The sequence below is a fragment of the Coregonus clupeaformis genome, chromosome 31 (genome assembly GCF_020615455.1).
Source record: "Coregonus clupeaformis isolate EN_2021a chromosome 31, ASM2061545v1, whole genome shotgun sequence".
Lineage (NCBI taxonomy): Eukaryota > Metazoa > Chordata > Actinopteri > Salmoniformes > Salmonidae > Coregonus > Coregonus clupeaformis.
This window is the reverse complement of record NC_059222.1, coordinates 5,451,669-5,466,560: the sequence shown is the minus strand read 5'-3', so window position 1 is coordinate 5,466,560 and position 14,892 is coordinate 5,451,669. Positions and strand designations below refer to the sequence as shown.

General features: G+C 43.2%; 1 protein-coding gene across 3 annotated transcripts in view; it reads right to left on the bottom strand.

The window, feature by feature from the left end:
• LOC121547150 (nebulin-related anchoring protein) overlaps positions 1–14,892 on the bottom strand; it is a 156,931-nt gene that overhangs the window by 61,204 nt on the left and 80,835 nt on the right. For all 3 annotated transcript variants that reach the window (XM_041858267.2, XM_041858268.2, XM_041858269.2), the window contains 11 exons: positions 14,794–14,892; positions 14,592–14,696; positions 13,032–13,139; positions 12,424–12,735; positions 11,616–11,720; positions 8,793–8,891; positions 7,460–7,564; positions 7,174–7,281; positions 5,606–5,719; positions 4,984–5,181; positions 4,427–4,531 (listed from right to left, as the gene is read on the bottom strand). In XM_041858267.2, the coding sequence (XP_041714201.1) occupies positions 4,427–4,531; positions 4,984–5,181; positions 5,606–5,719; positions 7,174–7,281; positions 7,460–7,564; positions 8,793–8,891; positions 11,616–11,720; positions 12,424–12,735; positions 13,032–13,139; positions 14,592–14,696; positions 14,794–14,892 (1,458 nt within the window). The remainder of the gene's footprint in view (positions 1–4,426; positions 4,532–4,983; positions 5,182–5,605; positions 5,720–7,173; positions 7,282–7,459; positions 7,565–8,792; positions 8,892–11,615; positions 11,721–12,423; positions 12,736–13,031; positions 13,140–14,591; positions 14,697–14,793) is intronic.

Here is a 14,892-nt window from a genome sequence, read left to right as displayed (position 1 = left end):
TTCTGGCACCGTGACACCAGAGTCAGACCGAGGCTCCTGCGGTGGATGACTGGTTTCGGTGCACAAAGGAGACGTAGGACACTGCTCACTACCATCTCCAACCTCAGAAGGCCAACGCTGACCGCCACCGCAGTGAGGCCCCGGTCTTCATACCGGGTGATCGGGTCTGGCTCTCGAACCGGAATCTGCCCCTCCGCCTGCCCTGCCGGAAGCTGAGCCCGCGGTTTGTGGGGCCGTTCAAAGTCCTGAGGAGGATCAACGAGGTTAACTATAGGTTATTACTCCCCCATGATTATCGTATTAACCCCTAGTTTCATGTGTCTCTCCTCAGGCCGGTGGTGCGGAAGGTCCCTCTGCCTCCTCTGGACATCGAGGGGACCCCGGCATACTCCGCCTTCAGTACCTCGTGGAGTGGTAGGGGTACGGTCTGGAGGACTGGTGCTGGGTCCCGGTGAGGGATATCCTCGATCCCTCCCTGTTGCGGGATTTTCACCATCGCCATCCGGCTCGCCCTGCTCCGCGTCCTCCTGGCCGTCACCGAGGCCGGTGTCAGCGCCCTGCTGGAGCTGCGCGTCAATGGGGGGGTACTGTCACGACTTCCTCCGAAGCTGCCTCCTCTCCTTGTTCGGGCAGGCTTCGGCGTTCGTCCTCACCGGCCTTCTAGCCACATGCTGCTCCATATCTCATCATTCCATTTGTTTTGTCTTGTCTATTACACACACCTGGTTCATATCCCCTCATTAGTACATGTATAAGTGTTCCCTCTGCCCCCCTTGTCCTTGTGGGTGATTGGTTATTGTGAGGAGAGAGTAGCTCGGTTGAGCTACGTGTATTTTGTATTGCCGGGGTATATTTTCCCTGTGCTTGTTTTGTTCCAGTGCGCCTGTTTTGCGCACTGCACTGTTTGACGCTATCCAGCGTAACTCTGTGCTACGGAATAAACTCTATATTCTGTGATTTACCCTCCTGCGCCTGACTCCTTCAAATCACCTATCACAGGTGTTATGGTGTGGGGGTGCTTTGCTGGTGACACTGTCTGTGATTTATTTAGAATTCAAGGCACACTTAACCAGCATGGCTACCTCAGCATTCTGCAGCGATACGCCATCCCATCTGGTTTGCGCTTAGTGGGACTATCATTTGTTTTTCAACAGGATAATGACCCAACACACCTCCAGGCTGTGTAACGGCTATTTTACCAAGGAGCATGATGGAGTGCTGCATCAGATGACTTGGCCACCACAATCACCCGACCTCAACCAATTGAGATGGTTTGGGATGAGTTGGACCGCAGAGTGAAGGAAAAGCAGCCAACAAGTGCTCAGCATACGTGGGAACTCCTTCAAGACTGTTAGAAAAGCATTCCAGGTGAAGCTGGTTGAGAGAATGCCAAGCGTGTGCAAAGCTTACTACAAAATTCCATAGGTGTTATTTCGTAGTTTTGATGTCTTCACTATTATTCTACAATGTGAAAAATTGTAGAAATAAATAAAAACCCTTGAATGAGTAGGTGTGTCCAAACGTTTGACTGGTACTGTACATATCTACTTCAATTACCTCATACCCCTGCACATCGACTCGGTACTGGTACTCTGTGTATATAGCCAAGTTATCGTTACTCATTGTGTATTTAGTATTACTTTTGTTATTACTTTTCTATTATTTCTCTATTTTCTTTCTCTCTGCAAGAAATTGCCTTCAGCAAGCACACTAATAAATAAACAGAGGGCTGTATTTGAACAAACCCAACGCAATGGTCAATCTTAGCGCAGCCGCATGGCGCTGTTGAGTTGTGGGTGTGTCAGAAATACTTTAGCTATTTTCACAGCGGAATCATGAGCGCAATAGCTGCCCGTTGCGCGAAAGGGCTGGGTTCTGATGAATAAATAAGTTGTAGATGTGAATAGGGCTTGACCACTCACTGGCCAATCAACGTTCGCCATGGCTAAATACTGCATCAAGTTGTCTCAAGTTGTGTATGCTATTGATGGTCTTTGCGTTTTCATCAACTCCAATTCGTCTGGAGGGCACAGAATATTCTCATCCTAGTCCATTGTGGATTGATACCATTTATTAAATAGCATAGAGTAACAAATAATAGCAACAGTAGAATGCATCCAGTTTAGCTAAATACTGTATGTTTGGTGTGTTTGCAGTCCACCTTGTTCTAGTTGGCTTCAACATATAGGCCTAAATATTTTTACGCATCACAATCACTGAATAAATAATATTATGCTCCTATAAATATTATTGTATGTGCCAGGCTTATTCTCAATAGCCAAGATTAAAAAGACGCAACAACCCATTGCTGTTGAACCAGACTTCATTATAGTAGGGTAGCCTACTCTGCCCTACAAAGCAAAAGTAATTTGCTAAAAAATGAATGATTTACTTTTTTGATACATTAAACATGCTTTATCATGTGGACACATACACTACATGTGGACACCTGCTTGTCGAACATCTCATTCCAAAATCATGGGCATTAATATGGAGTTGGTCCCCCCTTTGCTGCTATAACAGCCTCCACTCTTCTGGGAAGGCTTTCCACTAGCTGTTGGAACATTGTTGAGGGGACTTGCTTCCATTCAGCCACAAGAGCATTAGTGAGGTCGGGCACTGATGTTGGGCGATTAGGCCTGGCTCGCAGTCGCCGTTCCAATTCATCCCAAAGGTGTTCGTTGGGGTTGAGGTCAGGGTTCTGTGCATGCCAGTTAAGTTCTTCCACACTGATCTCGACAAACCATTTTTGTATGAACCTCGCTTTCTGCACTGGGGCATTGTCATGCTGAAACAGTAAAGGGCCTTCCCCAAACTGTTGCGACAATGTTGGAAGCACAGAATCGTCTAGAATGTCATTGTATGCTGTAGCGTTAAGATTTCCCTTCACTGGAACTAAGGGGCCTAGCCCAACCCATAAAAAACAGCCCACATTTGTCCTTCAGACTGCCAGCTGGTGACACTGACAGCCACATACAAATAAATCTATGAACACAAGTTTTTCCATGATGGGCATATGGACATGTACATGGAGGGGGTTTTACGCACATAAAACATGGGCTGTCTGCTCACTGTTTTGCTACTGCCAAATGTGATCAATTTTTTATTATATATATATTTTTTTTCTCTCCCCGATTTCGATCTTGTCTCATCGCTGCAGCTCCCCAACAGGCTCTGGAGGCGAAGGTCGAGTCATGCGTCCTCCGAAACATGACCCGACAAACCGTGCTTCTTAACACCCGCCCGCTTAACCCAGCCGCAGCAATGTGTCGGAGGAAACACAGTTCAAATGACGATCGAGGTCAGCCTGCAGGAGCCCGGCCCACCACAAGGAGTCGCTAGAGCGCGATGAGCCAAGTAAAGCCCCCCCGGCCAAGTCCTCCCCTAACCCGGACGACGCTGGGCCAATTGTGCGCCGCCCTATGGGACTCCCGATCACGGACGGTTGTGATACAGCCCGGGATCGAACCCGGGTCTGTAGTGACGCCTCTAGCACTGCGATGCAGTGCCTTAGACCGCTGCGCCACTCGGGAGGCCCCCCCAGACTGAACTACAGTCTGCTTTCATTGTTCTGCAGAAAACTCTTATAAGTATTGAATGTGGGTAATACAAAGTATATGTTGTTTTCTAGAGCGCACAATAATGACTCAAGTGTTCCATGAGCATATGTGCACTGTGCTTCACGGCTGGATAGGCTGCGCTTCCACTCTAAAAATCCATGCCATTACCAACCGTGTTACCGCTAGGACCTGCTTTCGATGGGTCAATTTTGCACTTGTTTTTAAGGACACACCTCAAATATTGCCACCCTTCTCATCTCAGCGAAAGCGAGATGATGCTAGACAGGTAAATTGCCGAACCTGGTGCAAGTGGTGGGATATGCCAGAGTGCCAGTTGTTACATGCCAAAATTGCCAACTAACATGCGTTTGACAAGAGCACTGCCTTAGCGCCAGCTGAAAAAGCCTAGAGTCTGTGATGGTGAAACAATTTAATATCTAATAATAATAATAATAATAAATGCCATTTAGCAGACACTTTTATCCAAATCAACTTTCAGTCATGTTTGCACTGCATACATTTACGTATACATTTCAACATTCTATTTCTATGGTTAACATACTATACTTAAACAATAAGTCCAATGGTATATTTAGTGACCACAGAGAGTCAGGACCTCAGCTTAGACTCTCATTTGAAAGATGGTCAGAGGGCTAGAGCAGTTTCCTAAATGGTACTGACAATGCACCTTTTAAAGGCACTATCGCATTCATGGTAAGCTCTGCGGAGTCAAGTACAATGCGCTTGTCGCGTACTCGCCTTTGATTTAATTCTGGACCAAGTATCCCCTGGGTGGCAGCTAAGGACAGAGTAAGTGGATCGTAACCCCAAGAGACGGAGCTAGAGAGGAGTGGAGTTTGACTCACCTCACTGATAAGGTCTGTGGCCCTCTTGGAGCCCTCCATCTGGATGGCCCCGGTGCTGATCCAGGCTACACCACGCAGGTAGTTCAGGTCAGAGCGGTACACTTTCTAAGGGCCACATGCATGCACACACACGCAAGCGTGCACACACGCACACACAAACAAAATGATCGGTTTAATACTCAAAGTAGTGCACTGCTATCTAACAAACTATCGAACACAGTACACAAAAGAGTTTTCAATGTGCTTTGAATGTTCTTTGAAAACTGTTGGGAATATCTTTTATTTGACTGTCTTATTGTTCTAGAAACGTTCTGACATGATAAAAGTTTTTTATATTTTAATTCTATATCAAAATATGATTAACTGCGCAAATAGCATCTACAGTGGGAGAAAGTTACTGGTAAGCTGGGTTGTATTCATTGGAGTACACTGTAGAAAACCATAGCATAACGTTTTTCAATGAGAACAAGAGTTTCTTATTGGACAAATTCAGGTCCCTACCAGTTTCGGCCATTTGGTTCCTAGTGAATACACCCCTGGTGAGGGGATGTTGTTACCTCGCTCTGTAGTTGGTAGGCTCTCTTAGCGGCCTGCACCTTCATGTCATCAGGCAGACTGGTGTACTGGTGGAGTGTAAGCCGGTAGTCCTGCTCACTGGCCAGGGCCTGGGCTTTTTTAGCATGGGCCACCTCCAACATGTCCATAGAAAGGTGGTACTGAGAGCGCTTATTCACAGAGTCCTGCTTATACTTGATCTGCAAAATGAGAGAGAGAAAGAGAGAGGGAGAGAGAATACAATTCGATAACACTGTATACTCTAACAGTGCATGTCCCCATTCAGCACTCGCAGTACACCATTTCAATACACTCAACATTTAACGTTTTGCAGTCTTTTTCAATCCATTTGTGATTGAGCATCAGGGTGTGCACATTTTGTCTCTAGACCAACACAAACACACCTGATTCAATTAATCAAGGGCTTGGTAATAGTTTAATCAGATGGATTGTTGCTGGGCTAGAACACACCCCTGGGGGTTTCCACCAGGAATTGGTTGAGAAACACTGCCTTACGGTGTGAAGTGTATTAATCTACACTCCGATCACTCCCTTTCATACTACACCCTATACTCCCATATTACTCTCATACAAACCCATTGCTCATGTTGAGCTGGTACTCACGTCACTCTGCAGTTTGCTGGCATTCACAGAGTGAGACATGTTCATGTCGTCCTCCAGTCCCTTCAGTCCGATCATATGCCCCTTGGTCTTCTCAAACTGCTCCTTGTACTTGTGCTATAACAAATGTTCCATATACGTACAGTATGTGTTATGTACTGAATGTTCAGATGTTTCGCCGAGAGGATCACTTTGGAAATACGTGTTTAAATAATGCTTTTAAATTATATAGTCTGGAATCAAATGCACATCTTGTTGATGCATGTATTATTTTACCCAAAAGTATTCAGACCCTTTACTCAGTACTTTGTTGAAGCATCTTTGGCAGCGATTACAGCCTCGAGTCTTCTTGGGTATGATGCTACAAGCTTGACACACCTGTATTTGGGGAGTTTCTCCCATTCTTCTCTGCAGATCCTCTCAAGCTGTGTCAGGTTGGATGCACAGCTATTTTCAGGTCTCTCCAGAGATGTTCGATCGAATTTCAAGTTTGGGCTCTGGCTGGGCCACTTAAGGACATTCAGAGACTTTTCCCGAAGCCACTCCTGTGTTGTCTTGGCTGTGTGCTTAGGGTCGTTGTCCTGTTGGAAGGTGAACCTTCGCCCCAGTCTGAGGTCCTAAGCGCTCTGGAGCAGGTTTTCATCAACGATCTCTCTGTACTTTGCTCCATTCATTATTCCCTCGATCCTGACTAGTCTCCCAGTGCCTGCCGCTGAAAAACATCCCCACAGCATGATGCTGCCACCACCAGACTTGAAGCTTGGCATTCAGGCCAAATAGTTCAATCTTGGTTTCATCAGACCAGATAATCTTGTTTCTCATGGTCTGAGAGTCCTTTAGGTGCCTTTTGGCAAACTCCAAGCGGGCTGTCATGTGCCTTTTACTGAGGAGTGTCTTCCGTCTGGCCACTCTACCATAAAGGCCTGACTTGGTGGAGTGCTGCAGAGATGGCTGTCCTGCTGGAAGGTTCTCCCATCTCCACAGAGGAACTCTGGAGCTCTGTCAGAGTTACCATCAGGTTCTTGGTCATCTCCCTGACCAAGGCCCTTCTCCCCCGATTGCTCAGTTTGGCCAGGTGGCCAGCTCTAGGAAGAGTCTTGGTGGTTCCAAACTTCTTCCATTTAAGAATAATGGAGGCCATTGTGTTCTTGGGGACCTTCAATGCTGCAGAAGTTTTTTGGTACCCTTCCCCAGATCTATGCCTCGACACAATCCTGTCTCGGAGCTCTACAGACAATTCTACAGGATGCACAAGAGCTTTCTACAGGATGCACCAGAGCTCAATTTCGAGTCTCATAGCAAAAGGTCTGAATACTTATGTAAATAAGTAACCTGTTTTCGCTTTACCATTATGGGGTATTGTGTGTAGATTGATGAGGGAAAACATTTATTTAATCCATTTTAGAATAAGGCTGTAAAGTAACAATGTGGAAAAAGTGAAAGGGTCTGAATATTTTCCGAATGCACTGTAAAATACATACAGCATGTTTAATTCATGAAAATATTGTTTTTCATGGTCTTTCTTTATATGCAATATAATACCATTATATATGATGTAAAAGAAGACTCACGCCACTAAGTATGTTCCCAGATGCTTTGGCTGACTGGAAGGGAATGGCATCCAAACGGAGCTTGTAGCCACCATCTCTGATTTTAGTCCACGACTCCTTATAGCGGGTCTGCCAACACAAACAATTCAGTCTGTAAACTACCGGCACAAATGGAGCCAATGATAAGTAATCAGAACAAAACAATCCACATTTGCTTGACTTCTCGGCGAAACCAAGTGAGAGATGAATGGGTAAATGAATGGATCAATGGATGGATGAATAGGCAGCACTCTATTAGAGCCCTGACCTCACTGATGTTCATGGCATTGAGCTTGGCCTGCACGTGTTCAGGCAGATCTCCGGAGAGTGTGTAGTTGTGCTTCACATGTTCCCCCTTTTCCCTGTACAGCCTCTGAAAAGCAAGAGGATCACATCAGGTCAACCTCGTTGCGATCACAAAACCATTCTACAGTCCTACAATGAATTATACCTTTTCTGGTCTGAGAGAAATGACATGTTCAGGGCTATATTTCTTTGTTGTTGCTATTTTCACAGCAGGTAGCGCAAGATGGTTTTGATAAATAAATAAGTTGTAGGTGTGATGAGGGCTTGACCACTCACTGGCCAATCAACGTTTTTCCATGGCTTAATTCTGCATGCGGTTGTCTCAAGTTGTGTATGCTATTGACGGTCGTTGAGTTATCATCAACTCCCAATTCGGCTGGAGGGCACAGAATATTATTGTCCTAGTCCACTGTGGATGGATACTGTTTATTAAATAGGATACAGTAACTAATAATAGCAACAGTAGTATGCATCCTGTTTTGCTAAATATGTTTGCTGTGTTTGCAGTACAAATAGTTCTAGATGGCTTCAACATGTAGGCTCCTATAAATTGTATTGTATGTGCAAGGCATCACCTCAATATGAAAGATATATCCCCTGTTGATATGACATAAAAAAAAAAAAAAACATGATTCCACTTTGACATTATGGGGTATTGTGTGTAGGCCAGTGACAAACAAAATCTAAATGTAATCAATTTTAAATTCAGGCTGTAACACAACAAAATATGGAAAAAGTCAAGGGGTATGAATAACCAGATTATTCTAGTTGGGTAATACACACACAGGTGGACAATTGTCGTAATGGATTTTGACGGGTGAAATTTTAAAACGGCCCTAGTGATCAGGGCTTGTGAGTTATTGAGTTTGTTTAAAAAATAACTAACACAGACAGGCGAGGAAAATTCCAACTATTTACAAGGTAAGTGATGTCATCTCAATGGATAAAGAAATGCATTGCCTTAAGATGACCACCAGGGTGTACCCTTTCCATAGATACAAATGTTTTGCATTTTTGCAGCACTTGACCTCATTGATCATATTCATAATGCATGATAAATAGCCTGTGGGGGGAGGGGGGGTGGGGATGCATGCTTATGGCATTGCCAGCAGTAAGATTTGAGTTCGAATCCAAAAAGGAAATCGCTGTAGCTTTTGAATGGTATGTCATTTATTTAAATTTTTGACCGTAATAGACGGAGTTAGTGCACATGGGTTATCGGGTCCAAAGCAACCGCCCAGAGTTTAAGTAGTGTCGCTTTTTAGCCCCTATGTATAGATGACTGGTGGGCTTACGTCTAGGGCCAGTTTGTTGCTGAGTTTGGCCTGGACCATCTCGGGAGTGTCCTCCACGCTGGTGAACTTCAGATCGCTGACATGTTGACGGTACTTTTTCTGGAAAACAACACAGATGAAGCACAGTATGTGAAATGAAGAGTAAATTAAATTAAATCAAACTTGATTAAAAATGCATTTAAAATCTAAACACACTTTACAGTAAAACAATAAAATAAAAGACGTTAAAGCAAATAAGAGCTAGTGTCACGACTCCCTCCGAAGCTGCCTCATCTCCTTGTTCGGGCAGGCTTCGGTGTTTGTCGTCACCGGCCGTCTAGCCACTGCCGCTCCTCTTTTCATCATTCCATTTGTTTTGTCTTGTTTTTCACACACACCTGGGACATATCCCCTTATCAGTCTCAGTATAGATTCTTCAAATAGCCACCCTTTGCCTTGATGACAGCTTTGTTTTGTTTTTTTAAGGGAGTAGATCAGCTTAATATTGCAGATAGATTGTAACTTCCATCAATGTAATTGTCTGCATCACTTCCAATCCCCCATGTTTATATATATATGTATATGTATATGTATATATATATATATATATATATATATATATATATATATATACACACATACACATATACACATATTCATACATACACATACACATCCTTTAAAAAATATATATGTTCCCCTTTATTACTTTCCAACCCCACCACCCTTTCCCTACTTGGAGTAAACTAGTGAACAACAATGCTTAGGCCTCTACTTCCAGCTTATACTTCCTATATACATTTTATGGACACAGTCAATTTTACAATAATTATATTTTGTTAGTTTTTTCTCCTGAACTTCTTCTACTCTCAACCTCTCCAATCATCATGATGATGTCCATCCGGCTTGCTTCTATATGCCATACACTTATTATGGATACAGCGTGCCTACACTATTAGTTATCTTGTTATTATTTGTTGTTAGTTGTTATTAGTCCCATCCTTCAACTCCATCCATATAGGATTTCTATTTGCCATATATTTTTCAACTGTACTGTGATGTTTTACAAAAGTTCTGAACCTTTCTATTCTCATTGTTTCTACAGATTGTGAATTGAAAATAAACATTTTTGCTAGTATTATTATATTATTGATCGATTGACTATGACTTTTCAGATCACCCAGTAATGCTATTTGCAAGGTTTGCACACTCTTGGCATTCTCTCAACCAGCTTGATGAGGTAGTCACCTGGAATGCATTTCAATTAACAGGTGTGCCTTCTTAAAAGTTAATTTGTGGAATTTCTTTCCTTTTTAATGTGTTTGAGCCAATCAGTTGTGTTGTGACAAGGTAGGGGGGTATACAAAAGATAGCCCTATTTGGTAAAATACCAAGTCCATATTATGGCTAGAACAGCTCAAATAAACAAAGAGAAACAACAGTCCATCATTCCTTTAAGACATTAAGGTCAGTCAATACGGGAAATTTCAAGAAGTTTCTTCAAGTGCAGTCGCAAAAACCATCAAGCGCTATGATGAAACTGGCTCTCATGAGAACCGCCACAGGAATGGAACACCCAGAGTTACCTCTGCTGCAGAGGATAAGTTCATTAGAGTTACCAGCCTCAGAAATTGCAGCCCAAATAAATGCTTCACAGAGTTCAAGTAACAGACACATCTCAACATCAACTGTTCAGAGGAGACTGTGTGAATCAGGCCTTCATGGTCGAATTGCTCCAAAGAAACCACTACTTAAGGACACCAATAAGAAGAGACTTGCTTGGGCCAAGAAACACGAGCAATGGACATTAGACCGGTGGCGTCCAAATTTGAGATTTTTGGGTCCAACCGCCGTGTCTTTGTGAGACGCGGTGTGGGTGAACGGATGATCTCTGCATGTGTATTTCCAACCGTAAAGCATGGAGGAGGAGGTGTGATGGTGTGGGTGTGCTTTGCTGGTGACACTGTCTGTGATTTATTTAGAATTCAAGGCACACTTAACCAGTATGGCTACCACAGCATTCTGCAGCGATACACCATCCCATCTGTTTTGGGCTTAGTGGGACTATCATTTGTTTTTCAACAGGACAATGACCCAACACACCTCCAGGCTGTGTAAGGGCTATTTTACCAAGAAGGAGGGTGATGGAGTGCTGCATCAGATGACCTGGCCTCCACAATCCCCTGACCTCAACCAAATTGAGATGGTTTGGGATGAGTCGGACCGTAGAGTGAAGGAAAAGCAAGTGCTCAGCATATGTGGGAACTCCTTCAAGACTGTTGGAAAAGCATTCCAGGTGAAGCTGGTTGAGAGAATGCCAAGAGTGTGCAAAGCTGTCATCAAGGCAAAGAGTGCATGCTTTGAAGAATCTGAAATATAAAAAACTTTTTTGGTTACTACTTGATTCCATATGTTATCTCATAGTTTTGATGTCTTCACTATTATTCTACAATGTTGAAAATAGTAAAAAATAAAGAAAAACTCTTGAATGAGTAGGTGTTCTAAAACATTTGACCGGTAGTGTATATCTGTACCACCACCCTGTAGTAGCTGTTATGCAATGATACATGCTGCACTTTCACAACTGCATCCAGGTCTTTCCACCATTAAAATGAGCATACTTCCTTGCATTCTATATACTGAACGTCATATATATATATATATATATATAGTCTACTTAAGTATGGAAGTATGCGATTCTTAACACAGTCATGCAGTATGTTCTCTATTCCCCTGTATATCAAGTGTTTTAGTTTGGTGCAACTTAGTATTTCCAGCAGTGAACGAAGACCTCATTGACCTAAGATTGAGCATTCTTTTCTAGGTTAAGGATTTAAATGTTACCTCGCTAACGAGCTCTCCAGCCTTCTTTGCGTGTTTCACACACAGGAAATCTGCTGCCACCCAGCCCACACCCTTCATCCAGTTCCGATCCGACCTGTACTGTTTCTGAATACACAAAAAGGAACAGCTCTCATGCCAGTTCGTCATTTTAAATACTAATTTGTTCTTAACTGACTTGCCTGGTTAAACACATGCTAAGTTAATTAATACATGAAATACAATTCCATTAAAAGGTGCATTCCATCTGTAACATTTCCATATGCAAATAACCTTCAATGTCTATGATATAATGATATGTGTATTTAGGGTAAAGGAGAAAAATGCCAGCAGACTTTCCTGGTGCTTTAGTTGTTCTGATGCTGCATTCATAACGGAGTTATCAGAGGAACGATTGTCAACTTGGAGCAACAACTTGGGAGTGTTCACTTGCTTCGAACTCGTTGAGAACACTAACGACTAACTAGCTACAGCAAACATAAACTATAAATACAGCTATCACGCGGCTCGCAATCAACTTATAGTGTTAAAAAAACAAATAGATTGTAAAAAAAATAAAACATGTTTTGTTGTATTTAACTGCCCAAAAATGCTGTCATCAAAGTAATTTCCATGGTAGTAGGCGACGTCAGCGTTCAGCATATAGGGAAAGTCAGGGACCAGACTTTTGATGGATTTGTATTTACGACTTGGAAGCTGGCATGAGCGTTTTTCTGATTTTATATTTACTATTACTCCGATAGGCTGTGACAGCATGTGACTTACATGACTGAGAATGCTGGGAAATGTGGTTCCAGCAGGTAAAACTTACATCACTCAGTAGTCCGTAGGCCTTCTTGGCCCAGGCCACCTTCATGTCACCGGGCAGGGTTGTGTACTTGTGCAGGAAGGTCCTGTAGTTGGTCTCGGTTGCCAGATCCTGGGCCTTCTTGGCGTGGGTCAGGGTCAACATGTCCAAAGAGGCACTATGCTTGGTCTTAGTGTCCTCGTACTCCTTTCTGTAATGGCGATCACTCTGCAGCCGGGTGGCCAGAGCCGAGTGGGCCATCTGAGAGTCGTCAGTGACCGTCTTCACCCCAATCATCTTCCCCTTAGCCTGCTCGTACTTCTCCTTGTATTTCACCTGGCCAGTCAGAGATTTCTCATTAGTGGCCGTTAGAAGAGATCCTTTAAAATGACATTTAGCCCCACCCCTAACACTAACTTCTGGGACTAATCCCTGCCTACCATACCCTTTCTGATTGGTGTTTTGACCAACCACATCCTTTATAAGGATCTACTTAAAATTAGCATTTGTGATAATGTTGCTGCTCTTCTTGTATCAATGCATTTCAGTGAGTCACAGAGATACTTAGCGTAGTGCTATGCCTGGTACCTGGTCAAATAAAGGTTCATAAATACATAAAGAGGGTAACTCACGTTACTGGCCAGGTCTCTTTTAGCCTTGGCTGTGAGGATGGACAGGGAGTCCATGCGCAACTCAAAGCCCTTCTCTCGCTGTTGCTCCCAGCTCCTCTTATACACTTTCTGAAATGAGAACAAGAGCAAATGATGAAACATGTTAACAGACAGACATGAATTGTAAATTGCCCTGAGCTGTGTTCTAATACTCATACTAACCGCACTAACCATACTATTTGTGACGTAAATTAAGTATGTAGTATGCTTATTGGTCATAGTATGGATATAGTTAATATGCCAAAAGATCCCGGATGTCGTAATAAATTCGCCAAAATACGAAGTATACAAGCAGTGGACACTATTTCCGTGCTTTTAGGGCCCATAATACAATTCTTCAGAAAATGGGCGTGACTTCACAACGTTTTCAGATTTGAAGAAAATGGAGGAAAATATGCAGCCGAAGTCCGACGAGAGCGGATACAAATTAATTGCTTTAACTAATCATGACAAATGTTAAGAAAATGTTGAGCAATGTAATAAAGTAATGACTTTTCAAATAAGTTACATTACACGTTATGTTGGCTGACAATTTGTTAGCTACACTATCCTTACGAACCGCATAGCATTATAGCAGTATGTACCGGTATGTTAGCTAGTTACCTAACATTAGTTGGCTACTAATACATTTAACTTGCCAGGCAGTATATTAAATATAATCTAACTAACTAACTACCCAACGTTTATTGACTTGATTATTCATGTCATTCTTAGCTAAGTGGTATAGTCGTTGTGCATTCTCAATGGACATAGTTAATTCTGGCTATTCCGATTTCAGAGCACTCTCGTCTGAGTATGCCAGAGCGCAGACTAACTGATGAATTTACGATCGCTCAACACCCTTTGAATATATGGCCAGTGTCAGTAAACATCTGCAAAAAAAAATATTAAAAAATTGCTGCCAGAAGCACAGTTACAGTCACCAACGCTCTGGATAACATAAACAGCCTAACCAGCTCTGCTAGGGCAAGTAAAATGGTCAGAGTGAGGTGTTCTCTCATTTGTGTCTGGAAATAGCTAGCAAGCTAGCCAACGTTAGCCAGTTAGCTTGGGTGCTTGACTCCGTTGTGAGGTCAGAACGCTCGGATCAACCCTTCTCCTCGGCCAGAGCGTCCAGTTACGCGCTCCAAGAGCGAAACGCTCTGAATTTACGAATGGACAATCTGACAACGCTCTTGATTTACGAACGCCCAGAGCGCACTCTGAGCGCACTCTGGCACTACAGATTGAATTTACGAACACAACCGAAATCGTAAAATGTCTAGCTAGTCTTTTGTTATGCTAACAAGCTAGCAAGAGGTTGCATAGCAACAGCATCAACTTCAGGTAGACAGGGGAAGCACTAGTACGCTCAACTGAAAGGATACCGTTCGTTTTCAGTATACTAAAATTAACTAATAGTATATAGTATATAGTATATACTCATTAAATATGTAGTATACACTATGTTAGTATGGGTATTCGAACACAGCTCTGGTCAATCAGAGCTTGTACTGTCTGCCTGTCTGCCAGAGTCCTTACCCCACTGAGGAGGTCTGCATTGGCTTTGGCCTGCCTGAAGAGTGGCTCATCTTTATCCATGGTGTACTGGTGCATCATCTGCTCGTTGCCCGCCTTATACGTTAGCTGAAGGGAGAAACAGCCAATCAAACACCAGCTGACTGAATACAGCCAATGAGAAATGAGCAGGACAGGGTTATAGCAAATGAACAGCCAGCCTCACCTTGCTCTGCAGCTCCTGGCTCTTCTTGGCGTGTTTGATAGAGGGAGTATCTGCCACCTGGGTGAACTTGACGTTCTCCACATTCTGACGGTACTTCTT